Here is a 26,198-nt window from a genome sequence, read left to right on the forward strand (position 1 = left end):
TTGAGCACATGTTCTGTTGGTAGAGCAGGGTCTTGGAGGAACATTCTAAGATACCTCCAAATAGTGCATCCTGAATATTTTGATACACAAGGCTTACTGTGCACAGAGATTTATGCTGCCAGGCCAGTTCATCACTAGTTTAATACTATGTTCCGACTACTACTTAAAACTACCCATCTTCTGTGTAATGGCAGCTGGCTCTGAGCAAGCCTGCCAGCAGTTGAGTCCCTCCAGCTTTCCTTGGCTGTGCAGTGTGGGTCAGCTCTGGAGTGTGCTTGAGACTGCAGCAGTTGTGTTAGATGTGTCTTACTGGGTCTTACCTCTCCCACCTTTTTCTGCAATTCCAATTAGCTGGAAAGCAGAGGCTAGGAGGAGAAGTTAATGAAACGAGAACAACTTCTAATGACTTATATCTAAGATAATTGGTTAATTACAGAAACTTGTAAATTCCCCATTACTGGAACTACTTCCCCTGATGGCATTTTTGATAACTGATTTCTTTATTAAAATGGAAATGTTGGTATGTGCCTTTCCTAAGTCACTGCACACCCACAAGATAATGTGCCTAGCAGCTGATGTCTTACTGAACACCATTAAGATAAAGGGGACCCCAGCCTGGGGCCTCTCTGGAATGCAGTCTGCTGAAAATGTATTATTTCCTATCTGTTGGTAGAGCAGACCAGAACGATTTTCCAAGGAACTTGTTTTGAAATTATGCCGATGAGACCTGGGGAAGGGATCTAGTTTGATCCCAAATGACTTCCTGGAAGGCAAGTGTCCTTGTCAGCATGTGACAAAATTGGCAGTGAGTTGCTGAGCTCTGAGAGGCTGATATTTATATGAAGAGGTTGTCAATATTTTGTGACATATAGTTATTTCCTAGAGCTAAGGCTTACACCAATACCAGTTCTTGTTTCATGGCTTTGCCCTGTTGTGTGTTTCACACTGAGCTTTGCTCAGTGAGCGCCCCATGCTGTAAGTTCCCAGTGTTGCCCAGCACTGAGCTCACTGGTGGGGAGAGCTCTCTGAGGCAGCGCCCTTCCCTGCCTGGGAGAGGGGAGCAAAGCCACAGCTCAGGGCAGCTGGGCCCCTCAACACACCAGGCCATTTTGGTGTCTGGGACTCGGCTGTGATTTCATAACTTCTCCCCAGCACAGCAACTAGGTTTCTGAAGGCTTGGGCTCACATTTTCCTCCCTTTTTGTGACACCCTGTAGCATGTTAGGAACAAGAAAGGGCTGACACTAACCACCTATTAGTTATTGCTTCACACAAGCAACAGCATTTGTGTGAGTCACCTAGCAGTAATTGAGGAGCACTGTAACAGTGGTGACACAGAAACACTTCAGCTAGGCACGAGCAATGACAAAAAAGGACAATGCCACTATCTAAGTGGTGTTGACTTAGATATGCCCAAGAGAAAAGTAAAGCTGATAGAAATAAATAAAGTAATTAAGGTGACCAGCAAAGCCAAACTTATTAGGTGTTTTTTGGATAGTCAGGCAGAATACAGGCGTGCATAAAAGGACTTGCCATACCTCCCATACAGTTCATATATTGCCAGCTTTGTGTGTCTGCAACCAGCCAGCCCCCAGCAAGTCACGGTGTGCTGTGATGCCCTGGTGATTCATTTGTGGGTGTCCAATACAGAGTGTGGTGAGTTGATCCTGCTTCACTGCTGTGTGGATATGCAGGTGGGACTCTGCATCCTTTCCTTCCAGCACAGTAAGAAAGAGCTGGATTGGAGAAATTGGTCTCATGAAGGCTCCAGCTCAGCCATTGCAATTCATCATGATCCAAAGGGCAGTTTTACTTTCAAGTACAGCTGCAGTTTAAGACTTGCCAGCTTAGTTTTTGTTAGCACAAAACAAAAGCTTGTCAGCTTTGTGGCACAGTTAATTCCCCTGTTGCAGTACTTTGGAGTTATAGTAGAGACCAAAGCAAAGTCAGTTGAGTGTCTGTGCAGTTAACACCAGTGTAAACAAGTAATAACCAGAACCCTCAGCTGACATTTAAAGTTTAAAGCTGTTGTATGGCATTTCCAAGTCTATGTGCTGTCTAATGCCCCCTCTGACCAAAATTACTGTATAAACTGAACAGAATGTATTGAATAAATATGCCAACTTCATCTTCTCCTTTTAGAGCTGTAACAGGGAAATTCTAGTAGGTTTGAGATTATGTTAATTGAGAAAATGCTATTTCATTCTTAACTGACTCTCATGGCACTCTTCTGTGGTTCAGGAAGATATATATGTATATATCTTCCACTGGATAATAGTTTATACCCAGGTCTGAAGAAACCTAAGTGTTAATGCTTACCGATGGTTATAAACTAACAATAACAGGCTGCCTACTTGGTATCCCGGAGAAACACAGGAATTGGGTTTTTCTGTGGCTTAGCATAGATTGCAGCTTTGCAACCTGGGCAAGAAACTGGAAAATTCCTTCCTGTTTAGATCAGTTATTTTAGCAGAATCCATGCCATTTTGCCCATGTGTGAAATCAAGTGGTTTTCCACTTTCCTGTTTTGATGATATTGGAGCTAGCAACTGAAACAGGATTAGTGCACTTAGTGGAACTGGATAATTTCAGAGGCTTGCAAATAGCTTTCAGACTCACAAAGCTTCACATATTCACAAATATTTTTATGTATCTTTTCCAAAAAAAACCTCCCATAATCATGATGTATGAGATTTTCATGGTGCCTTAAGATTCAAATGCGTTTTTCTTCTAATCTAAAAGCACTCCCTCTTGTAAGCAGCCCATACGGCTGAAATAGGTCGAAGTAGGCAGAAAGACACTAATGCTGCCAGCTGAGCCTCTGCTCCTGTGTGGTTGTAGACAACAGCCAGTCTGTAAAGGCTGTACCAAGCAGTGGGAATGGTGGGCAGCAAATTCGGTGTTTTCCCAACATCCATCTTCCCTTAAGCAAACTAAACATTTATACAGCAGCTCGAATGCTTGCATTTGCATCACCCAAGTGCTATCATTCTCTCTAAGAAGCCTAAACTGTCAGAATGATTTCATGATTTGCCACAAAATTTAAAGAATTTTTGCCTGCCTTCATTTCCCAGATGTTAGCCTGCATGCTTTTCTTCTGCAGCGAAGCATCCTTCAATTCTCAAGGCCCAATGAAAATGGAATCCTGCTCAGTGGTTTGTTATTGAGTAGATAGTGGTTTGGATGTATGCCATCTTTTTTTCTCTCTAGAAACAGCAGAGGTATATCTAGAGAGGTATCTCTAGAATTCATATCACTACTTTTGTTCAAAACATACCTGGAAGGTAATCCTAATACAAAGCCAAATGTATTGTAGTGCATGTTTTCCTGATGACTAGTAAGAGTTAATTGTAATTAGCTACTTGCTGTGAATGTAAAATGCTTAAGGATAGAGAAATCTCAAGCCAAGGATTCTTCAATGTATTGAAGAGTGTTTCGTGTTCAACATTAACTAAACTGTTATCTCCAATACCTCCAGACATAATTTGGCATAATTACTGGATTTTGGTTTTTTTCTTTCCCTGAAAGCACTCTGAACAGAAAAAGTAGTGACAAGTGAAATACCCTTTGATTTCATCTAAGTGTATTGCCCTCCAGGCCTGAGCAGGGATGTATTTGAGCAGCAGCAAAGCATGCACTGATGCATCCATTGATATGTAGTTTAATGATGACAATTAAGCTTTGCACTTTTTTCATGAGAATGTAACTCACAATTAATTAATAAGCTGCAGTTTAATTAAATCGCAGGGAGGGCAGGGAAAGTAATGTCCTCTGTCATATTCTTTTCCATTAGTTAGGATATGTCCCAGTCAGCAAATTGACAGGAATATTTAAGTAGAGGCAAAGGTTTATTAAAATTTTCAATTAATAGTAAGGACCACTGTGAAAATATCTAGTTAATTGAGATAGACATATTTGACCAAGTTTTTCCTTTAAAATGCTCTTTGAGGAGTCCAATGCAGTGTCCTGGAGAACAGTGATCTTCCTGTACCTGAACTGATCGAAATTTAGGTTGGCAGGGAACTGGTCCATCACAATTCACCATGGGATTTGGCCTTTCATCTCTGTACTTTGCACGCTATGTATTTGATTTTCATCAAGAAATGTTATAGTACAACTGATAATGCTCATCACATGGCCATTTACATGTGGACACCCAGGGGAAACTGCTTGGCTCCCGGTGCCAGGGCCAGGCGAGCGCTGCTGTGGGGCAGCTGCTCCTGGAGAGCTCTGGGGTAGGAGTCTCTGGAACTGCTGCTGTTCTGCAGACATTGGCAGAAGCACTCCAGTCCTGTGCTCCTGGGCTGCTAGCATGTGCTGAACTCTGTCCCTAATTCTGGAACCTGGTTTTATCCCATTCAACTGGAATTAGCCTAAGAGGTGTATAATTCCTTCAGAGGATAAGTGACTCTGCAATAAGATCCAAAATTTTTCATGCAGATGAATTTTTCTCTTATCAAGGAGCTGGCTCTCAAATGTCTTACTTTTTTTGGAAAAATGTTAGGCTGTGAGATTTGCATGGTGAAGGCTTCGCCACATTTCTCTTCACAGAGAAAAGCAAGGCACAACTTCCCAAGGATATGCTGGGATTCATATTCTCTGAACCTCAGAGAAAGGAAAAACAATTCTTATCTCATTTACTGTGCCTGTATTTGTTCACAAGTGGAATGCATGGTGGAAGATTGTTTACCTGAAGAGAATTTGTAATTGGATTTTGATGTGAGTGTTTTGATTCACTGACCAATTGGACCCAGGTGTGTGTGTGTCGGGACTGTCACCTGACAGTCACAAGATGTTGCGCAGTTGAGCACTGGGCAGATTCAGTTTAGATGTAATGTCATATAATATAGAATAATATAGTATAATAAAGTAATTAATTAGCCTTCTGATAAGATGGATTCCTCCTCATCATTTCTCCCAGACGTCAGGCAAAAATATCCACTATAGAAGGCCTTTGAAGAAATTCTCACACACACACACACAGCTATACTTGTGATACCATGTTAGCCATGGAACTGTGAATCAGGAGGACTGGGGAATACTGGGGGAGTATTCTGCCCACTCAAGTGTGCATGATAACATGGTCATGGAATATTTTGATACACACAAGACACACGAAGGAGGCTTATTATCTGAGGCTGCTGCTTAGCTTCAATATCCTAAGTATGGTTTCTGTCATGTGTTCTTCATGTGCTTTGTTTCCATGAAAGTCAGCCTACCTTCATGTCAAGCAGCAGAATTTCACTAGTGGTGCCACCAGAGGAGCAGTTAAACTGTAATTTGCAAATCAGGGACAGTCTGGTTAGCTGTGAGAGCTGACCCCTCCACTGAGTGCAGGTTACGTGCAGCTGCTGCCATAACCTTACAGTGGGAGCACTGCTGGCAAAAGCAAAGCCAGCCCCCTTTCCAGTCAGCCCTCTAAAAGTTCCACTCTCTGTTTGCTTAGAACTACATCGTAAACTGGCATTTCAGTTTTTGCTGCCTATGTTTTACAAACTACTTTAGAAAGTTTGACTTCAGACATTAGCTTTATAAACTGACATTTTTGTTTGCTGAGAGTTTTCGTGCTTTGTACAGATTTCAAAAATTTTTGGGATGGTGGAATTTGAGGCTATGATGTATCTAAAAGAGTGTGGTACTACTTCATAATTCACTGTGATGTATTTAAAATATGGTTAGTTTTATACAGATTCATAATTCTTTCATTAATTTATTTCTCTCATCTCCTAGTAGTTGTGGCACTATCTAGTATACTTCTGCAAATAACTAAGTAAATTAAACCTTTTGAGCTGGGTCTAGAAGAGGAATACAGATGATTTTTTTATGATATATTAGATGATAAATTACAGATGAGAAAATAAAAACCTAAGTGCAACTATTACATAGATGGTAAAATGAAGATGAAATGCCAGCAGAGTCAACAAGAGTATTTAAAGGTAATTCATACAGCAGTTCAGTAAGTGAAACAAATATAGGCTTATTCAGAATATTGTATACAAGTATTCATCCCTTGAGGTCACTTAAAAATAAGAAATCCAGAACAGCATGAAAAATGGTGAGAAAATAGTTTAATGTAACACACAAAGAAATACTGGTCTTCAAGAAGTGGAGTGTTTTTCAGTGCTTAGGCCTGTTGTTACTAAGAAAAATGTATGAGATGACTTTATGAGATAACCATCTCATTTTTTATAATTCTTATGCAAAACTGAGGGCATAATTTAGTATGTCACTAAAGTGTGAGTTAAAAATGCACTAAGCAAAGTGATTCTTCAGTTTGCCTCTTAAGAATAAAGAGAAATGAGTAAATAAAGGGGATATCTTGATTGGAGACCACCAGAGCTGTGATGGGTCCACTGCAGCCTGAGTTGACAGCAGAGGCTTTGAGCTTTATGCCCTTTAACTGCTTCCAGAGCCTGGCAGTGACAGACCCCCAAAGGAGGGGTCACATCTCCTCTTGCTTGTGGCAGAAATCCAGTCAGCTAAAAACTGCCACTGCAAAACACATCTGCCCCGTGGTTATCTGTGGGCTTTAACGGCTTCTTTTGGCTGCTTGGCACTCATCAGTGATGTGTATGTGCTGGCCAGGTGTGCTCACCTCTGAGCACAGGCTCCGGGGAAATGCTCAGCTGGGTGTGGGGCTCAGCACAGATTCGCTGCATGGACTCATACAGTGGGATTTTCCCTTTTGGGGGAACGAGCCTCCAGAATGATTGAAACATCAGGTTTTCTATTTTTGAGCAGTTTCATGTTGTACATAGTCCCATCCTGCTCCCTCACAGATCTGTTGTTCCCATTGCATGCCCTCATGCATTGTTCCTTGTTTCAGCCTTGAAATACCTTCTTTTCCTGTTTCTTCTTAACTTTTCACCTTCTCTGCCTTACTTCTCTTTTCCTTACAGCATGTGTCCTCCTCAGCTTTCATTGGCTGTTTAAAAGTAGGACAATGAGAAGTGTCCTCGCAGCCTTTCCCTGTCTCGTCTCCTAGCACAGCTGAGGTCATTGAGGGATTGCTAGCAGTCCATCCAGCCTCAGCAAGAGCACGACAGGACAGCAGGTTCGGTGTTGGAGAACTTCCTTGGGTCCATCCTGAGAACAGACACTGCATTTCTGCAAGTCTGAGAGTGATGTGTGATCTCAGAGGAGGCTGCTGGGTTTGCTGCTGTGGTTTGTGTACCTGGGTTGGTTTACAGATAAAAATCTAGAGAAATTGGTGCACACTAGAAGGGAAAAGTTAAATAGAGCTTCACAAGGATATTTAACAGTTGTGAGAGGCTCTTATTACTTTTTCATTAATTATATATTGCCTCTATTGTGGTTTCAGACTGTGCATGTAAACTGTGGCTCAGGTTAGTCCTTCAAGGTTCCCTGGTTTCTTTGTTGGGTGCTGGTCTTCTCATGGCCTGGGTGTGCATTGCTAACACCCACTCAGGTTTTGCCATTGTGAGCTCCAGGGTAAAGCCAAACCCTCACTTCAAGGTGGGATGTGCTTGTCTGTGCTGCCAACTCCTCTGGAGAAAGTCAGGAATGATGGATTAGATTTCTGGAACCTGTCAGAGCTGTTCCTGTGTGTTGTGAAGCTGACGATGTGATTTGTGCCAACCAGCTCACAGAACATTGGGAATCACTGGCTCAAGACAGTCCTCTGAGAGGGGGGGATCCTCCTGCTGCTCCTCATGGGTCCATGGACCCCACAACCACCTACCATTGTCAGCAAGCAGGGAGATTCTGATAGCTCAAAGATAGCACCACCTTCACATGCATCAGAAGAACTGAACCAAGGGGGGAATGTTGAAGGAATTATAGCTGGTTTTGTTATAGCAGAAAAATTGATACTATGTCAGGACAAGTGTTCATCTGCAGGTTATTTCCCTTTGCTCACACAGCAAGGAAATGGCAGCTGAAAACTGAGTTTCTTTATTCCCAGCTCCCTGGGTAGCACTAATAGAAAAACATCCTAATTTCTGTGTTATCCAAACTAACTAAGGAGATTTGTGTTTCATCTATCCTTATACTGAATGTACCTCTACTGAAAAAAATAATAAATAGCAATTAGCCAGGACTTAAAAAAAAAACTATTCTAGCTGGTGGATAACTGCTGGGAAATACCAGTGTGTTATGAAATCAAATTAATTTGCAGGCAGAGGGGTCAGGCTGGAATTGTAGTGGTGCAAATGGGCAGGGACCCAAACTCATTGGCACCAAATGGCTGTGTGGCTGTGGAGATTTTGTTTGGACTTGCTCTAAATCATCAGTTACTTAAACATCAAACTTCTAAATTTACTCACACTTTTTTTTTTTAATTGTAGTCAGTAGTTATCAATAAGTGGATTTCTCATCACACAATTTGCAGATGACACAAATTCTTTGGGGCTAGTGAGATCCAGAGAAATCTGAGAAATATGGATGGGCATGAACAGGACAGAGAAATGACTGGTGACCAAGGCAAGGTGATATAAATCCTTCCATTTAAGCAGTAAATATCATTGCTTGGGACTAGGTAAGTTAAAGTCAGTCACAAGAAAGGCCTAGTTTTCTTTTGGGTTTGAATAACATTAAATCAAAACAGCAACAAAACCAGCTAACTTTATGTACACACAAAAGAACTCATTGGATAAATATGTGGGAATAGTAAATTCATACTCTTGATGCTGCCGTGCTGTGAATCATTATGCCACTTCTAAAACAAGCCACAAGTGGATGGGCTTCAGAAATCTGCAGTGGAAATAGATTTATGGACAGCAGCCATGTGAGAAGACTGTTCAGGACTGCTGAGTGTCAGAAGATAGGAACACAGAGCTGTTCTGGGGGTGTGTGGAATAATGTACTCTACAAGAAGAATAATTCAGATGTTCCTATTTATTCTTTATCATAACAGCAGCAAGTGAGTAGTTCATCAAAATTACAGAAATCTAATATTTAGAGTTTTAAACCAGGCAAATCATAGAATACCACCAAGTTTTCTTAAAGGTATAGGTATTGAGAACATGTCATGCTGCATTTGTATTATGCAAAATGAGGAGACAAATCCTCCTCTTCAAAAGTGTAAATCTGTTCCAAATACCCTGGTCATTGAAGAAGCTTCTGCTGAGAGGGGTATTATTCTCCATGTTGCTGTGAATTTTTCACCTGTTTGATGCATTATTTCCCCCCAGCCACTTTTAAGAGCTGATTATAGATTACACAAATAGTTTATATGACTCATCATAGCAATTCTTTTATTACCAGAAAAGACTTTTCATTGCATGTTATTTTGACTGATCTTTATGAAGTTCCCTCTTACATTCTCAGGGCACCTGCTGTGCATACCTTTTCTGCAGCTAATTGAGGCATTCAACTCCTTTTGCTGCATATGAGAGATGTGTACAGTAAGCACTAGCAGGAAGATCTATCTCTATTATCAGAATGTCTGGTATTTTAACATTACATCCTCATTATTTAAAGTTTGGTAAACACAAAGCTTACTGCTTCATTAGTGAGCTTAACCTTGTCTGCATATAACTAGAAAAATGTCCTTCCAGCTGCTCTTCTGCAAAATCTGTTGATCAGTGTCTGCAGTAGAAAACCAGGCAGTTTAATTTGTGCAGTTTATTGCATGCGATTCTAGGTAAAATCATAGTCCCTTGAGCTGCCTGCCCTAAGGATGACGGCATGTATTTTGCAGAATATTAGAAATCTTTGGGAAGCATCAATCCAAAACCTGAATCTGCAGCATAGTTTACAGATTGCAGAGCGGAGTTCTGTAGAAATTACAAAAAAAAGAAAAAAAGAAAAAAAAAAGTCACACACAGTATTTATTTGGCATTGGTTTGGGTTTTTCCTCATATCCTCATTGCTTCAGAAGCAACTCAAATAAAATATCTAATAATATCTTGATTAATATTTCTGCCTCTTTTTAAGAGTTGATGATCCTCTATTTCTCTGCAGATTTCTACTGGAAAACAAAGCTGGATAGCCTTCCTTTGGTTTAAATCACAGAACCAATCTCAGCTCAACACTACAGTAAAGAATGAGTGTGACTGTAGGGAATGGGCCCAGCTGTTGAGGAAAGCTCTATCCCTTACTGAAATTAGTTCTTATTATGAGTATTTGGGTCCATAGGATTTGCCTCCCATGACTCATCTGTAGTCAGCTCTTCAGTCAATCACTTGTGATGATTTGAATTCTTAAGGAACACTAGAAAGCTGATTTGGGTTAATCATAAACCATAACAGTCAGTATGTGGCTTGGATGGTTGTATGTATGGGGGCACTTGGTGCTCTGCATGTCAGGCAGCTCAACAGCATTTTCCATTAGAAGTTAGCTCAGTATGACCCTGATATGTGCCCAACATGAGGAATCCCTGTTCTTGGGGTGTAGCAGTCTGAATTGCTGCCAGTATAGTCCAAGGTAAGGAAGGAGAAAGGGCCTTTGCATAATAGCCCCAGATGTTTTATTCAGCCGTGCAGGGAGATGCTCAGGTCCCAGCAGCCACACACAGAGGGTCTGAGTTTCAGTCTGCCAGGGGCCCTGGGGCTGAACGTGGTCTCTGGGCAGGACAAAGACAAGGGGCAATCAGGGAATAGGGAGGAGTGCTCAGGGACACGGGAGCAGGGGAAGGGGCCAATGGGGTCTAACAGCTTTTTGAGGGAAGCTTCTTGTGTCTCCCTAAACCAGGGAATGCCCCCCCAGGGTCTCCACATTGGGGCACAAACAAGCACGTGAACAATGAACCAAGTGACAATTTTGAGTAGTTTTGGGAAGTGGGATAGAAAAGGCAGCATCCAGGAGGAACTGCCAGCAGCAGGGTAATCATAAAGCAGCCTGAAGGTCCTGGATGGGAAAATTCTCATTCCATTCCCTCCAAGCTTGTTTGAAAACTGATTCAACCTCAGAAAAATCATGATTTGGCGTTGACAGCATTGGATATATTGTTAAATGAATTCTGAACTTCTGGCATGCACGAATGCTGGCTCAGTTCAAGCAGTGAGTACTCAAGGGAACAAAACTGCATGTTCTTTTGGAGCTGCTTGTATCAGGAATGCCTAAAGCATCAAACACTTTGGACTTGGCATAAATTGCAGTAACACAAACAATGGAACTCACGCTTGGCTGTGTCTTTCTCCCTTCTCGTGCTGAGGTGCTCCTGCAGGGCTTTAGGAGCTGTGGAGTTAAGATATTAGGGTGAGAGAACCAGAGAATTGCAAGCTCACCCTTGGGGAGCCAGATGCTTTGAGCTTCATTACTCATTATAGCAAAATTTTTTTGAGTTTCCCTTTCTTTTTAATTAGTGTTAATCGGATGCAGCTGGGAAGAAACTTTGTGACTAAATGTATCTGTAAGTAAACAAAGTGCCTGGGAACAAGTGTGTGAAGTGGACTGTGATGCTGTGTGCTCTTTAGGATGTGCAAACTTAAGGAGTCTAAGAAAACAGTGCAAAGCCCACCAGACAGCTAGTAAATCTGACAAGCATCCCTTCAATAGACAGGAAAGAATCTGGCTATTTTTGTGGTTATTATTCCTGTCCAAACCTCATGTGATGAGGGAACTATTTAGTGCAATACAAGAAGGGGGGGGGGGGGAAGCATGATTTCTTGTTTATTTGGGTGTTTTGAGTAGTAGTAGTAGTTTGGTTTTTTAATTGGAACAGGACATGGTACACCAAGGAATTATCTAAATGTTTTGAGGTCTACTTCTCATGCTACTCTTTCAAATTATCCTCTCTATCTGGGAGACATTTGACAGTACAGTGACTTCAGATCCTTGATAGTTTAAAAGCTGGATGTGTTAATCTGGGAGATATGAAACATGATGTGGCATTATAGCCAGCCATACAGCCAGGGGAAAACCTAATATGGCAGATGCTACAGAGTACTAAAAATTGCTTTGGTCTAAAGTATTCATGAGGAGAAGAGGCTTTGATATAATGCCACTGAGCTCTGGGAAGGTGGATGCCCGTGGCAGAGAACCCTCATAACACATTTGCTAGTGTGTTCTTCTCCTTGGCCACCTACATAGAGAAATAAAGCTCAAATTCAATTAAAGTGCTCATTGCTTGTTGACTTGATCACTCTAGTGTGTGTGAGTAGTCTGCACCTCCAGTTGGCCTCACTATGAGCATCTCTTAGCAATCCAAGTGCACTATTTAGTTACTATGAGACACAAAATCCTATTGAGATTCTGCGCCTGGTGTTGGTATTCACCAGCAGTTTAAGGCAGAGTCAGCACCAGGAGAGGCTGTGGCCCCGTGCTGTGGGTGAAAGGCAGCCTGCCCTGCTCACTGGGAACTGCAGGAAAGGGGAGCTGCTGATTGCCCGGGTTGGGCTGGATGTGGGGATGCAGCAGCCTCTGAGTCCAGTGAAATGGAAGGCATCAGCGAGCTCAGTTCTCCTGAACATCCAGCATGGGACTACCAGCATCTAATAGCATGTTTGAAAACCCCAGCCTTTACTGGTGTAGCAATATTGCAGCAAAGCCAAGTGTTTTCTCATCTCTGGTGATAATGGGGAAATACATAATCAGCTTGTGAGCAGCCCACAGTGCTGCCCAGTGCCAGCAGCCTGGTGAAACGCTGGGATGAAGCGGTGGAATTGCTCTTGTGCCTCAGCTGCCTGCAAGGGGAGCTCGTTCAGCCAGCCTGGCCCACCCCAGTGTGGGGTGAGTGCACTTGTGGCTGTCCAGCTGTGTACCCAGGGGAGCTGGTAACAGACAGAATTACTTGGCAGCTCCTGGGCTGGTGTGGGTGCGCACGGGGATGTCGGAAGTGTGATTTTGTTTATCCCAGCATGTTGTGGGTGAGGGGAGGCATTCAGCAAAGGAAAGCCCTTTCCTCTCCTACAGTTTCCCTTATTTTCTTATGCAGTACAGAAGAGGCATTGACAAAAAGCATCTGCATTGGCAGGATTACTGAGAAAAATCTCGAATGCAACTGGTATCACAGGTATTTAAAAAAAAAAAAAAAGAAAAAGCTGTTAGATGTCGCTGAGGTTAGCAGCGTGGTGCTCAATTGTTCTGGAGCAGAGCAAACTCCTGAGAAAATTACCCTGAGGTAAAAGAAAAGAAGACCTTAGATTATGGTTTAATGCAGAAGTTGCTTGCATTAACAAAAAAAAAAAAAAAAACAAAAACAAAAACAAAAAAAAAAACCAACAACAACAAAAGAAAAGGCAAGTGAGAGGGGAGGGGGAGAGGCTGGGAAAGAGAGGGAGTGAGAGAGGGGGAAGAGGGGAATGTGCTGTGCACTGAGCTGAGCAGCAGGAAGGAAAGCTTGAAACAGGATTTCCCAGCTTCTGATGCCTGGCAGTTGTTTGCAGCACACCAGGGGTGTCCGTGTGGTGCCTTGCAGGATGTGGACGAAAGGCGAGTCAGAGGGACTCCAGACTTTGGGGATTGTGGTGGTGGTGTGCTCCTCTCTGAAACTCTTGCACTACCTCGGGCTAATTGACTTGTCAGATGGTAAGAGAACTCCAGTTTTGCAGCTGCTATTTGCTTGTGTTGAAATGCATGTGAGTGTAGCCAGTGTAGGCAGCAGATGGCTGTGGGGGGAATGTGGCGTCTGCCAGTGCACGGATTCTCAGTGTGGGCTTTGTCCTTATTAAGAATCATACAGGCTGCAAAGAGGCAATTCTGATTTATGCTTTATTGAGGACTTTTGTTTGCTTTTGATATATTACCTTAGCCAGTTGAAGTTGTGATGGTTTTTGCCTTAGCCAGTTGAAGTTGTGATGGTTTTTGCCTTGTGTATTATTTAAGTTTTCCTAATTATTTTTTCTTACTTGTAATTCTTGCTCTTTATTGAAAATTAATTAGAACCAAACTTGAAAAAGGAAAGGGCCTCTTGGGATAATGGAACCAGAACTGATAATTAGGTGTATGATTTCATAGGGCTACAAGAGTTTTGTTGTGACTGTAATTTGCAGATTAAAGACATGATGGATTGAATGTGAACAAAACAAAACTTCGCTGTAATTGCCATTCCAGACACATAATCTAAGAATAAATATTTCTGTTTTCATCAGCTGGAAGATTTGGTCTCTCTTCGACTTGTAGTGAATCAATGTAATGAACTAAAATTAATGTAGTGAACTTTTTTGTGTTCAAGGTTTTCCCAGATGTAAAGCATACAGGTTTTAAGAACTGAGTGTGCTTTAGAGTTCATCTTTTTATAAAGGGATGTGGTATCACTGAATTTTTAAAGAAAATAACTTCCTAGTTATGCAAGTGAGGTATTTTTTAAAACAAAGGGACCCCCAAGTCACTGACTATATTCTTGCTTTGATCATTAACTGTGTCAAGTTTATCTACCAAAGGAAATAGTAAGGATAAAATACTGGCATAAAACCTATGTTTCTTTATACAGATTTCTTCAAGATATGGGTTAGTACAGGCTGGCAAAAGATTCCAAAAAAGTAAAGAAAATTTATATATTGAATCTGTTTTACTGGATCCACAAAAGCAGATGGAATTTTAACCCTACTGCAGTAAAATCAATGCTGTCACATAATCCTAGAAATCCTCCTGCAGAATTAGGAAAAAACACTAAAAATTGCTTAATTAAGAAATAATTATATTAAGAGATGTAAATCAGCATGTATTTGTTATTACATTATTGATTTCCTTATTTCAAAATTAATATCGTGGGAGCTTTTAGTTTACTCTTAGAATGTCACTGGATTGCAATTACGTAATTACAAATAAATTAAGATCTCCAACAATGACAACTAATTTCAAATAATGGCAACAGAAATGCTCACCTTAAAAATAGGTGACAAGTGAAATGTTGATGCATTTGCATTGCTATTGCATTTGTTTTGCATTAACTGCAAGAATGTTTTTATACCTCCTTTGCAGACCTAATTACTATAATTCCAGTGTCTGTTCCTGAAGCAATTACTTTTTTCCTAGAAGAGTCTCCCTAGTGCTTCCCCAGCAAAGTCAAGTATATGACAGGTGAGAAGGTGTCTGTGTGAAGGTGAGAGGAGTGAAAGTGAGCAGACAGCCCACGCTGTGTCCATGGGACAGCTCTGCCTGAGCTTGTTGCTGGTCAGCAGTCGGTGCTGCTCCACCCCTGCAGGTGCAGGCGAGGGTGACATTTACCTGTAAGGGACCACGGGTACTGGTGCACAGAGCTCTGATTGCATGGGCTGCCTGACAACGTGTAGGAACACTCTATATAAACCTGATCAGATTTGGATAGTTTTTTATTGGAAATCTGTGTTTCTGGCTGCAAAAGAGTTCACTTGGAAACCAGGATATATTTACTTGGTACTTATTAGATAAGTTTGCATTTTTCCCTTTTGACTTTGTTCCTGTGCTAAGAATTATTTATATGCGAAATCAGAACATTAATATAATGTGAGTGGTTGTTAATATCATGCAATACAGATTTCAGTCAGTCAGAGATCTTTAAAGGTGACATTAAGTTGTTTTCTTTGATGTGCTGGTGGCAGCAATGGAAAAGGCAAAGTAGATGATTACATTGCAATGCAAGTATTTATCAGAACTTGATACTCGCTAGAAATGATCACTACTTTTACTTATTAAAAATAAAAGCCTTATTAAACACCTAGAAATTCCAGCTGTGTTCTCATAGTTGTGCATAATAATACTAAAATAGGACACTGCAATTGGCTATGTATATTTCTTTTAAAACTGTTCTCTTCTGAAGATGGAACAGGCTTACTTAAACCATGTTCCTTTGCTCTGTTTAAATAAAAAATATTAATGATGAAAACCCCCCCATACAGAGAAAAAAACTGGCTGGAAAAGCCTGTTCCTGTGAGTACTTTTGGGCAAGTCCTTGCTGTCTTTGCAGCCTCTTGAGACTAGTCATTTTTGTTCAGCTCCTGACCCAGGATCATGTGCAGATCTCCAGCTGTACCTGTGTGCTTTGCTCTCTTGTCAGACTTGCAGCCCTTTGCATCTGTCTTTATTGAAATTCATCAGTAGGAATCTTCAGGCTTTTTCTCAATTCTTCCCAGCTGTCAAGTCAGTTTCCATCTGACTCACAGCCCTTTCATAGACCCTTCTTTTCCCCAGCTGCCAGGAGTGAATGATATGTGAGACAGGGCCAAAAAGGATTACTGGAATGGAGATGCATTCTGTTTCTCTCCTCTGCACAAGGATGCATTCTGGCAAATGTTCTCCAGCAGTTCTGGCCATTCAGTGACCATGCATCATTGGTTGTTTCAGTACTTCCCAAGAAGTGAAGTAAAAGGTAAAAAAAATTACATAGTCCTGTATCCCTCCCTCTCTTTTAGCTGTTTCTCCCCTACAGGATAAAATAGAAGGGCCAGTCTTTGGTCTCCCAGTTCCCTAAAGGTAGGGAAAACACAGTGATCACCAGTCCTGCAAAGCTAGGAACAAAAACGGGATGAGAATATCATGGGACACATTCCACACAGCCTTGTATTTAGGATTGTCTTACGGAGGTTCTGGTTGAGGAACTGTTGCCTTCTTGCTCTTGGTGCGGTGCCAGCTCCCCACAGGCAGCCCAGGCAGGAGCAGCTCCCTCAGTCCCCTTGCTTTGGGTCGATTACAGTGAGATGCGAATGCTCTGTAAGGAATTTGGAAGTAGGGGGTGTCATCTGACTGACTTCTTTGGCAGTGCCCTTCCCCGCACTTCCCCAGGTCGTGTTCTTTAATTGCTGGTATGGGAGTGATCATTACTTGAAGTATAGAAGTGCCCTCCTTGAAATTCTGGAGCAAATGGCCACGAGAAGAAAGAGATGTATTTGTAGTGGGATGGGCAGAGTGCTGAGGGGAAGATAAAAAGTGCACTAGTGGTGAAGTAGAATTGGTTATTGTGCTTTATGCATCAGTGTTTGAAGGACTTGAGTTAACTTAAAAGTTTGTTAATGGTTTGAAAAGTGCAAACCTTTGTAATAGTGATGCAGCAGCTAGATAACTATCTTGATTAGGTATTTTATTAAGCACAACTTAAAATGGGCCTTTCTTAAAGTAACATGGTAGATGTGCAAAAATAATATACCAATATACCACAGCAAAATTTCTAACATATCCCACACCATATTCCATGATTATTGTGCTTCTGGTAATTTTCCATGTATATAAAAATGCAACAGTAAGTGAATTTTGTACCTTGATATGCTTCTTCCCTTGCATCTTGTCTCTATCCCTTCAGACTTCCTCCCTATATGCATTACTTTATCTGCTGGGGAGAAGGTTGCAAGAAGCACTTAATATTCTGTAGACTATTTTAAAATAAAAATAATTGAACTGCATAAAGTTTGATGGAAATCCTTAGTTTTATTTTTTACAATAATTTTTGTTTGGCTTCAGTTTTTTCCCAAGATAAAATGCACTGATGATAAACTGATCTAACATATTTCTGAAGAGGAGGAGCTTATGCTTTACCCATTTTCTAGAACTGCAGGAGAGACTGTGGACTGTAACTGCTGCCTAAAATCCACCTTGCACGCTCTCGGGCTGGGGGTGGCCGTGCATGTCAGGAGTGCAGCTCCCTGAGCCAGGCTGTTGCTGGGTGCTGCCCTCATCCATGGGGATGCACATCCCATCCAGCTGCAGCAGGGCTAGAGGCATCAGGCAGCTAGAGGGGAGAAGGGTGCAAGCGTTACTACCTGCAAGGCAGGGCTTGGTTTTAAGGAAAAGCTAATATGATTCAAGAAAAATACACGCTCAACATTTTCTGAACTGAATGCCAGCATCACTGAAGCTGAGATTGTCCTTGTAGAGCTTGTAGCTGTCAAAGTTATTCTTCATTTATAACCATGGAAGTGTTTGCTGTGGAGGGTAGAGATCCCCCGATGCTCTTGAATCAGCTGTCGGGCTGCTTGATAGATTTTGGAGTGTCTGTGATCGATTGTTACAGACCAAACTCTCTGTACCTGATGAGTACCTTTCTGTTCTCTTACTGTTTATTGTCTCTTCCCTTACAAGACTTTCCTCTGATGTACTTTGGAAAGGAGGAGCTGTTGGATGATGAGGGATTCAGGCAGAATTGTACATCAGTTCCATGAAGGTTACTTTGTTTAGAAGAGAGTAGGTAACCAAGGTAATAAAAAACCAACCCAACCTCCTGAAGACTGAAAGAGAATTCTGAAGTATAATCTGAAGGGATTTCATTTTCACAGGAAGATTATTTCTTTTTCTTTCAAATAGTGGGAAATACAGCCAATATCTAATAGAAAATGCACACGGTAAGGATAATACCTTACTAAAGAAATTGGCATCCCTGCCTGCTTCGCTCAGCCAGGCAAGACGGATGTCCCCCGTGTGCTGTCCCCGTGTGCAGTCTGGAATACCCAAGTCCTGAACTTCTCCCTGAGTTCTGTCTTTTGTCTCTTCAGTCCTGCCATTGTGTTACAAGTGCATTTCTAGGTGTTTCTGTAATTATTTTCCTGAGTGAAGCTGTGCAAGCTGGCCTCAACATGTAACCACAAGGTTGGGTGTGGTTAAAGAGCTGACCCTTTCCTTGTGTGTGGTGGCTATCAAAAGTTGCTAAAATAGGAATGTAATAATCTCGTACTCAGGAAGAAATTATCAGACATCTTTGTTGTCTGTCAAGAGATAAAATGTTAGCAAATGTGGAAAAGAAAATATTCCTTCCGTATATACTCTTAAATGTAGCCATGAGAGGAAAACTTGTCTCTTCATATGAGAATTTAGCAGAAAGAACAGAAAATATGTTGCGGTTTACCAAAAAAATCTTTCTTTTTCTTCTTGCTTCTCCCCCCTTCTTTTTCTTATTTCTGAAGTGATACTATGAGGCTCTTTAAATGAGTTTTATTACAGTTAATTCCCCCTCTCCTCAGGCAAGCTGCAGCTTTATGTACCAAATTTTTATTATACCCAGAAGCTTTCTGCCTGCTAATAAATAATGGTGATAAATTTTATATGAAATAGATGTGGTTTCTTATTGCAGCAGAAAGGAAAATAAATGTGGAGTTTTTCCCGCTTGACACACATGTTTAAATCATGGAAGTTAAATAGTGTGAAAACAGCATTCACTTTAAAGAGATATGGCCAGGTTAAAAAATAGGTTTTTTTGTTTGTACCATTAAAGATAACTTAGATCATCATTACACAAAAGGTGTTTGAAATCTTGCAGACAGATGTGTTTGGTAATTTTTCATTTGTCCTGTGAGGAGCAGTCAGCTGTGGTTTCTGTTCCCATTGCTGCAGGGAGCTCCGGTGAGCAGTGCCAGCCTCAGTGTCCTGAGAGCAGGTGAAGCAAGGGCAGGAGATTCTCCTCTCCCTGCAGGAGGAGGGAGGGAAGGAAAGGGGGCACTGAGGGGAAGGAACGAGAGGTGTGTGACCTGAATCTGACTGTGTGAACTTTGGAAAAGGCCATCAGGGTTTTGAAGACACGTCCTTCCACCAACCCCAGGGCAGCGTCTGAGGTGGCTTCACTCTGGTGAAATCTTAAAAATTGCTCATCTTTTACACTGATTTGCCAAAGCATCATGGACACACTGTTACTAGTAAGTCTTAAAATGAGAGTTGCGCTCCAGCTTCCCCTGTTGATGCTGAACACATTCTCACGGACATGAAGCATCACTCATCTAGATACAGACCTGCCTGTGCTTTCATGGTTGTCTCCGTGTTTTCAGAAACATTCAAGAACCACAAGAAAGCTATTTGAAAGTGTCACGTTTTGAAATCTGGAATAATTTCACTTGGCTTGACAAATTTCTGGTTCTAGGGGGAGAGATTTCTTTTGACTGAAGAGGATCCTCAAGAATTTCAGGATAAGGCTGCTTTTCTTGAAGGAATTGAGTTAGACATGCTTATAATTGGAAAGGGATAGCTATATAAATAGTTGATATAAATGGAATATAATTAACATTACTTTAAGCCCTCTTCTGCAATTCTTAAACCCACACATGGGAACCTTGAATTGAGGATGCATATCCAAATGTATCTTAATTAAGTCCTAATTAATCTTAGTGTATCTTAATTAAGTCCTAAATTAATTCTTTCTCTCTTAAAAGGAAGTTTCCCACAGTTGAAAGAGTAAAACATTTAATTTGTCTATTTTATGTGTACCACCCTTCCTGACAGCAATGCTGGCAGTCCCTGGCTCCCTGCTGCAGCCGTGTGCCCATGGGTGGCGGTGGCAGTGGCAGTGGCAGTGGCAGTGGTGGCATCTGTCACCACGCCTGGTGTGAGGGGCTGCTGGAGCTGAGAGCGCCTGAGAGCACTGGGGTTTGTTATAGACGAGTAATGCGATGGTTGGCTCTCGCAATTAAGGGATGAATATTATGTGTATGCTAAGAAGTTTTATTGCTGGATAGTTATGTTATTGTGCTTTGTTGTTTGGATGTCCTCTGTTCTCTCCATAGTCCCCTTTCCCCCTGTACAGTTGCCAAGGGACGGCCATGGTGGTCAGGACATGTGGAGGGAGGGCAGGTACCTGTGCCCCTTGCTTGGGGCATTTGGGGTACCTGTGCCCCTTGCTTGGGGCATTTGGGGGACAGCAGGAGGGTACCTGAGCCCCTTGCTTGGGGCATTTGGGGGAGGGCAGGTGGGTACCTGTGCCCCTTGCATGGGGCATTTGGGGGAGGGCAGGAGGGTACCTGTGCCCCTTGCATGGGGTATTTGGGGGACAGCAGGAGGGTACCTGTGCCCCTTGCTTGGGGCATTTGGGGGAGGGCAGGCATGGCAACACCTGCCCTCCAATGAAGTTGCAAGGAAGCAGTCTCCCCCAATGGACAGCAGAGAAGAGTTAATTGGCAGACTTCGGGAGGGGTTAGGGTTACCTGGCACAACACCATAGGTATAAAAGGCAGAGCATGCATTTTGTGGGTGAGCACATGGTGGTTTAGTTCCATGCTCCCAGCGCTGTAATTTTTTCTTATTTGGTCCTTTGTTTTATTTTGTTAAAGTTTAATAAACCTTTGAAATTTTAAAAGTGAGCATCATTTCTCACAGGTTTAGGCACAAAAGGTCCTGTAGTGAAGGTGAAGCTGCCAGACCTGTCCTAGGGCCGGAGGGGCAGGAGTGCCCTGTGCCCACACCTCAGGACTGGAGTGAGGGCTTGAGGGCTCCCAGGTGCCAGGGCAAGACCTGGCACAGAGACTCACAGAGACTGCCTTTGTGTGTCTGCATGTACAGTGCTCTAGCTCTCCGTTGTCCTGTTATTCTGGGACTAGGCCAAAACTTAATTAAATTTTATGTCGATGAATAGAAGGAATATTGACATTGCAAGATGAAATCTGAAGCATTCTGAAAAGGAAATTTTTCTTCTTTATTCTTCACATGCACCATTTAAAATATTTCTAGCTAAGTATTTCTTGCTCCCTGAAATAATTAGGACTGTGCACCTGCAGCTGGTCAGGCTTCCTTAGGCTGATCCTAGACCAGAAGTTCCTATCACGGGTTGTGGGTCTTGGTTGCGTTTTCTCTTTGGTGGTCCCCATGCAGATATCAGAGCGCAGAGCAAAAGAGAAAGAGCCAAAGGGCTCTTCTGTGCAAGGTTCAGCTCTGAGATGAGCTTATCCGTGATGGCACATTCATCTCAACCTGTTCCTTGTGCCTCTTGCTCTTTGGCAGATTTCCTTCATGTGATGGTTTTGGTTCGCCAATTTAAGATTTCCCCAATTTTAAAATTTCTGAGTCAATGCACTAAGGAGTGTGTTGGGCTTCAGTGTTGGCCAATCGCCAAGGCACTCACTTTCTGCTGTGAGATAGAATCAGAAGAAAGGCAAAGCAGGCATAAAACTTTAAGAGGGTAAAAAGAAAAGTTTATTAATAGTGACTAAAAGAAAAAAGTAGTGAGAATCAAAACAAACCCTTCAGAACACTTCTCCTCCCCCCACAACCTTTTCCACTGTTAAGAAACCAAGCCTAAAATTTCCAGTCAGTTTACTACCTCTAAAATAGTCTTTCTTCAGTTCACTTAGGGAGAGAAGTACTTCTTGTTACGGTTATGGAGACTTCTCCACAAAGAGAAAAAAACCAGTTCTCTCATGGCTCTCAATTTCGTCAGGACTAGCAGCTGCCTGGGGAACCTTGCCATCGTGAAATACTTCCCATAGCCACAAACCTTCCCACAGCCTGTCAATGGGCCAAGTTGACTTATGGGGTATTGTTTTAAAGATGAGCTGTTCAAATACAAAAGTTCTCTTTATCTATCTCTAAAATAATCTTCATCCCTGGGAACAGAAATCTTCTTCTCCTGGGGGCATGGGAGAAGGCACCCTTCTCTCTTTCTCGGTTCAAACTGCTTGGGGGATCACAGCTACTTTAACATCAGCTTACTTTAACATGGAGGTCTTTGCTCGATATCAGTTCAAACACTTTCATCTCCCCATAGTTTCATGCGTTATAGGGGGGAGAAAAAATCTTTTCTCCATAGCTTACAAGAGGATTTCAGCCTGAAGATCAAGGCATCTTCTCCTCCCTCCGATCTGAGACTTAACTTCTTCCTCACTAACCCTGATGTTTTCATGTTGTTTCTTTACCTGCTTGCATCTTGTTCCTTTCTCTCATTCGAGTGAGAACTGAAGCACTGAACATCACGCCTGGGGCATCCCAGCCGCCGGTATCTCGTGGTGGGAGCTGCGGCTGGGCTGTGTCAGGATCGATCTCATGGCTGATCTTTGGTTTTCTCTGTGTTCACTTCCAGCTGCAGGGCCACCCGTCATGGGCTGCAGGATGCAGGGCTGCCTTTGTCTCAGCCACGCTGCGGGGAGGGCTCTGACGCCAAGATCTTCAGAGTCACGGCCAGCTCTGCTCCGGCCAGGGCTCAGCAGCCTCCTCCCATTCCTGCCCAGCAGATGCTGGGGCCCAGCCTGGCCAGAACGGGGCTGATGGGGGGCGGCGGACGGCTTCGGGAGCGGGAAGGGGCACAGCCCGCAGCGAGACGGGGGCCAGCACTGGGGCCTGTTACCTCTTGGCCGACCAGAAAAGAGAGTTCCTGGCTTTTTTTGTCTTTAACATGCGTCTTTCACAGAGGCATGTCCAGGTTCTCATTGGTTCAACAGACTGACAGTTAAACAAAAAAACTTTGCATCACTTCCCTGAATTTCCTCCCATTCCAAACCATGACACTCCTATGGATTGCATTAGAGCTGCTACTTGACTTCCTTAAAACAGAATGAAACAATTAGAATTATGAAACCTAATATAGTCAAATGTTTTCGTGGCTTCTTTGAAATCAACTGACTTGTAAGAGCGATGAGCGCACATGTGTGCAACATCTGCTCTAATGACTCTTTTCCAAATCTTGCTCGTATTGCCAGCCATTTCCCAGTACTCATGGGCACTCTGTCTCCTCATTCTGGTTTAACATCTGTGCTGCTAAATGAAAGTAATCAGAGTCAGCATGAAAATTTAATAAGCTGCATTCTGGCACTGGTCATGTTCCTAATTGTGTATTTGTTTTCTGCCCACAGAAGTCCTCAAACATTGTCAGCCAGAACACCTCCAGTGTTTACAAGCGCTGGTGTTTATTAATCTCAAATTACTCTCTGTTGGTGGTATTTCGAAAACAGACCAGATCTCTGAATTTGCCAGTGCTTTTAGGGGACTGATCAAAGCCAGACCCCAGCCTGGGAAGATCTAAACCTCACGGCCTTCCTTTCCTAGTTAGAAAATTACTGAGTTTTGGAAGCAGAAAGATCCTTAGACAGAATAGTAGAATCTAAATCTTCTAATCCAGAGAATGGTAAAGTTTTAAATAACTAAATATTTTGGCTTCACAGCAACTCACCAAGTGTGTAGTTGGTTGCATTTACATCCCATTAAGTGTCTTACAGTGGTTGTCCCTATAGACCTTCCAGGAGAAGCAGAATAAGGACAGAGAAAAGTGGAAGGAAGTTTTGTGCTTCCTTCTGCCACAGGAACAAAGTTGTAAGGTTCCCAGCACCACTGACCGGGCCAAGTTTAGGAAATTGTTAAGCTACCGTCTGTTTCCTGAAAGTCTTCTGTCTTGTCTGCTGGGCTTTCAGCTCCCTGCCTGTCTGCTTTGCAGCCAGCTGGTGGTTTGGCTCTTGCACAGGAGTTCACGGAGGTCTCAGTTTCACCTCTGCTCTGATGCTGCCAGTGAAACACCTCAGGCCATGTGCCCCTCATTCGCTTTCTCCCCCTCCAGTGGGATGGAGAAGAGAATTGGAGACAGAAAGGTAAAGATAATGGGTTGAGATAAGAACAGTTCACTAGAAATAGCAATGAAATAAGAAAACAAACAGTAACAACAGCAATGCTGATAGCAGAGTGTACGGGACAGGTGAACGATTCGTTCCTTTCTGACCACTCACTCCCTTCCTAAGGGAATAACCCCAGGGGTGAAGAATGGGGAAGCAGTTGGCTGAACAAGCTAGGTATGGCCCTCGGGAAAGAGAAAAGGAATTCCTTGTAAGAAACTGTTGGAAATCTTGAAATAACTTGCTGCTTTCACACTGGAATTTTACTAATGCCTAAGTATATAGTGTATTGGATGAGGTTTTCTATTTTTTTTAATTGCCATCGGGAACTGACATTTATTTGGATGAAAAGTTTCAGCAAGAAAATACTCTCACCCTGGGCAGTGGTGTGTTTGTGTATGTATCAGTACCTGAGTTATTCTGCATTCAAAATAATCTGTGGGAGGAGAATCTGAGTACAGGTACCAAAAGCAGCTTTATCTGAGTCAGGAAGAAATATGTAGTCTGTACTTAAAGGAACATTGGCTGTAGTGGGGTTCAGGCACTGTCCTTTTGTCCTAATGTCCTGAAGCCTCCCTTCTGGTTCTGCTTCTTGGCAGCCAAAAATTGGGACATAAATGTTTTTATGAAGACATCCAGGCACCATTGGTTGCCCGAGCTCAGGATCCATTGAAATGCCCGAAGTGGGGGTGCTGCCCATACAAGCACATCTCCCGCCGGGCGTGCTCCATGTGCCAGCAGAGAGCTTGCTCACAGCACCACACACATCTAAGGACATTTTCTCTTACTGAAACATCTGGATCTGTATTGGAATGATACTTCTTTTGCAGTTTCTTCTGTGCAAGTAGAGCTTAATTGGTACTTGTGTTCTGCTTAATTATGCTTCACATTTTAGAGCAATCTGTTCAACTTGAACAGTTCTGTGAAGTGGGAAAGTGATCTTCTGGGAAGTACTAGCTCATTTGGATGGGATATGCAGAGTCCTCATTTATGGTGGTGTTTCTGTCCTCAATTCTGACTGGACCAAACCAATTTGTTCTTTTTCTAGTCTTTACACAGGTGAACTGCCATAATGCAGTGGTCCACCTGTTCTAAGAGGAAAATTTCTTCCACATTCACACTGCCACTGTTGCTTTATATTTCTGTGGCAAGTTCTGTTTCATGCACTGCAGTTTCTGAAAGGGAGTTGTCTTGGAAAGACAGGTGTCTGCTAAGGAAGGCAGAAGCCTCCCCGGAAATGGAGAATGTAAACCCCCTCCCTCTGAATTTCTATAAATTTTAAATTAAGGGTCTCTCAGGCAAAAATACAGGAACAGGAAATAACAGTTCTTTATTAGGGAAGAAAAATGAAAAGATAAAATAAACAATGCAGTAAACCAAAACAACACTGACAGAACCAGAACACAGGCTGACACCCTGTTGGTCAGGGTGTTGGTAGCGATCCAGTTGGAATTGTGGCTGCAGTCCTGGTGTGGTTCTGTTGGAGCAAGGATCCTGTAGAGAGATGCAGTCTTCCTCTGAAGATCCAGTGGAAGAGGCAGCTGCTGTTCCTCTGGGAAATCCAGTAGAGAATCCTGTAGTTCTTATCAGCCATGCAGTGACATTCAATGGCCTATTATCATCAGATGTTCCCCTCAGAGGAAGAATTGGGTGTGGAAGAGATAAAGGAAACTGCCCATTTAACAGAAGACAACTGCCATACAGATGGCAAATAGAATACATCTTGCCCTGCAATCTGGGACAGGAATATATGCTAACACACACACACACACACACACACAAATTTCCTTAATAAATGTGAGCAAACCCGCATGTTTACAGCTTGGGAAAATAAATATTTCTGTTTTAAAAACCCTAACCGAAGCTTCATTTAAAAAACAACAACCACAAATTCCAAACAAACTGATCGTAAATTGACATTTAAGGTCAAAGTAGAAAAACCAGCTAATTGTTTTTTAAAGATTCTTAGCGTGAAATTGGTGTTGTGCAGAATTCCAGTGTAGGTTATGAGTATGGATGTATTACAGTTCTGCTCATCTGCTGAATAATTCCCCAGTGAAGAAGTAAAATTTTAAGTAACTGGGTAACTCGAGAG

The 26,198-nt window shown here is 42.4% G+C and overlaps 1 protein-coding gene across 19 annotated transcripts in view; it reads left to right on the forward strand.

Moving 5' to 3' along the window:
- KCNIP1 (potassium voltage-gated channel interacting protein 1) overlaps positions 1-26,198 on the forward strand; it is a 275,906-nt gene that overhangs the window by 225,804 nt on the left and 23,904 nt on the right. For 2 of the 19 annotated variants that reach the window (XM_063168400.1, XM_063168405.1), the window contains exon 1: positions 13,198-13,430. The exons of 13 other annotated variants lie outside the window; for them this stretch is intronic. In XM_063168400.1, the coding sequence (XP_063024470.1) occupies positions 13,268-13,430 (163 nt within the window). In that variant the 5' untranslated portion in view covers positions 13,198-13,267. Of the gene's footprint in view, positions 1-12,537; positions 12,633-12,711; positions 12,916-13,196; positions 13,431-26,198 lie in introns of those variants that run through there. 4 more of the 19 variants (XM_063168420.1, XM_063168419.1, XM_063168401.1 and 1 more) reach the window with 4 other exon arrangements.

Source organism: Melospiza melodia, chromosome 14 (assembly GCF_035770615.1).
Source record: "Melospiza melodia melodia isolate bMelMel2 chromosome 14, bMelMel2.pri, whole genome shotgun sequence".
NCBI lineage: Eukaryota > Metazoa > Chordata > Aves > Passeriformes > Passerellidae > Melospiza > Melospiza melodia.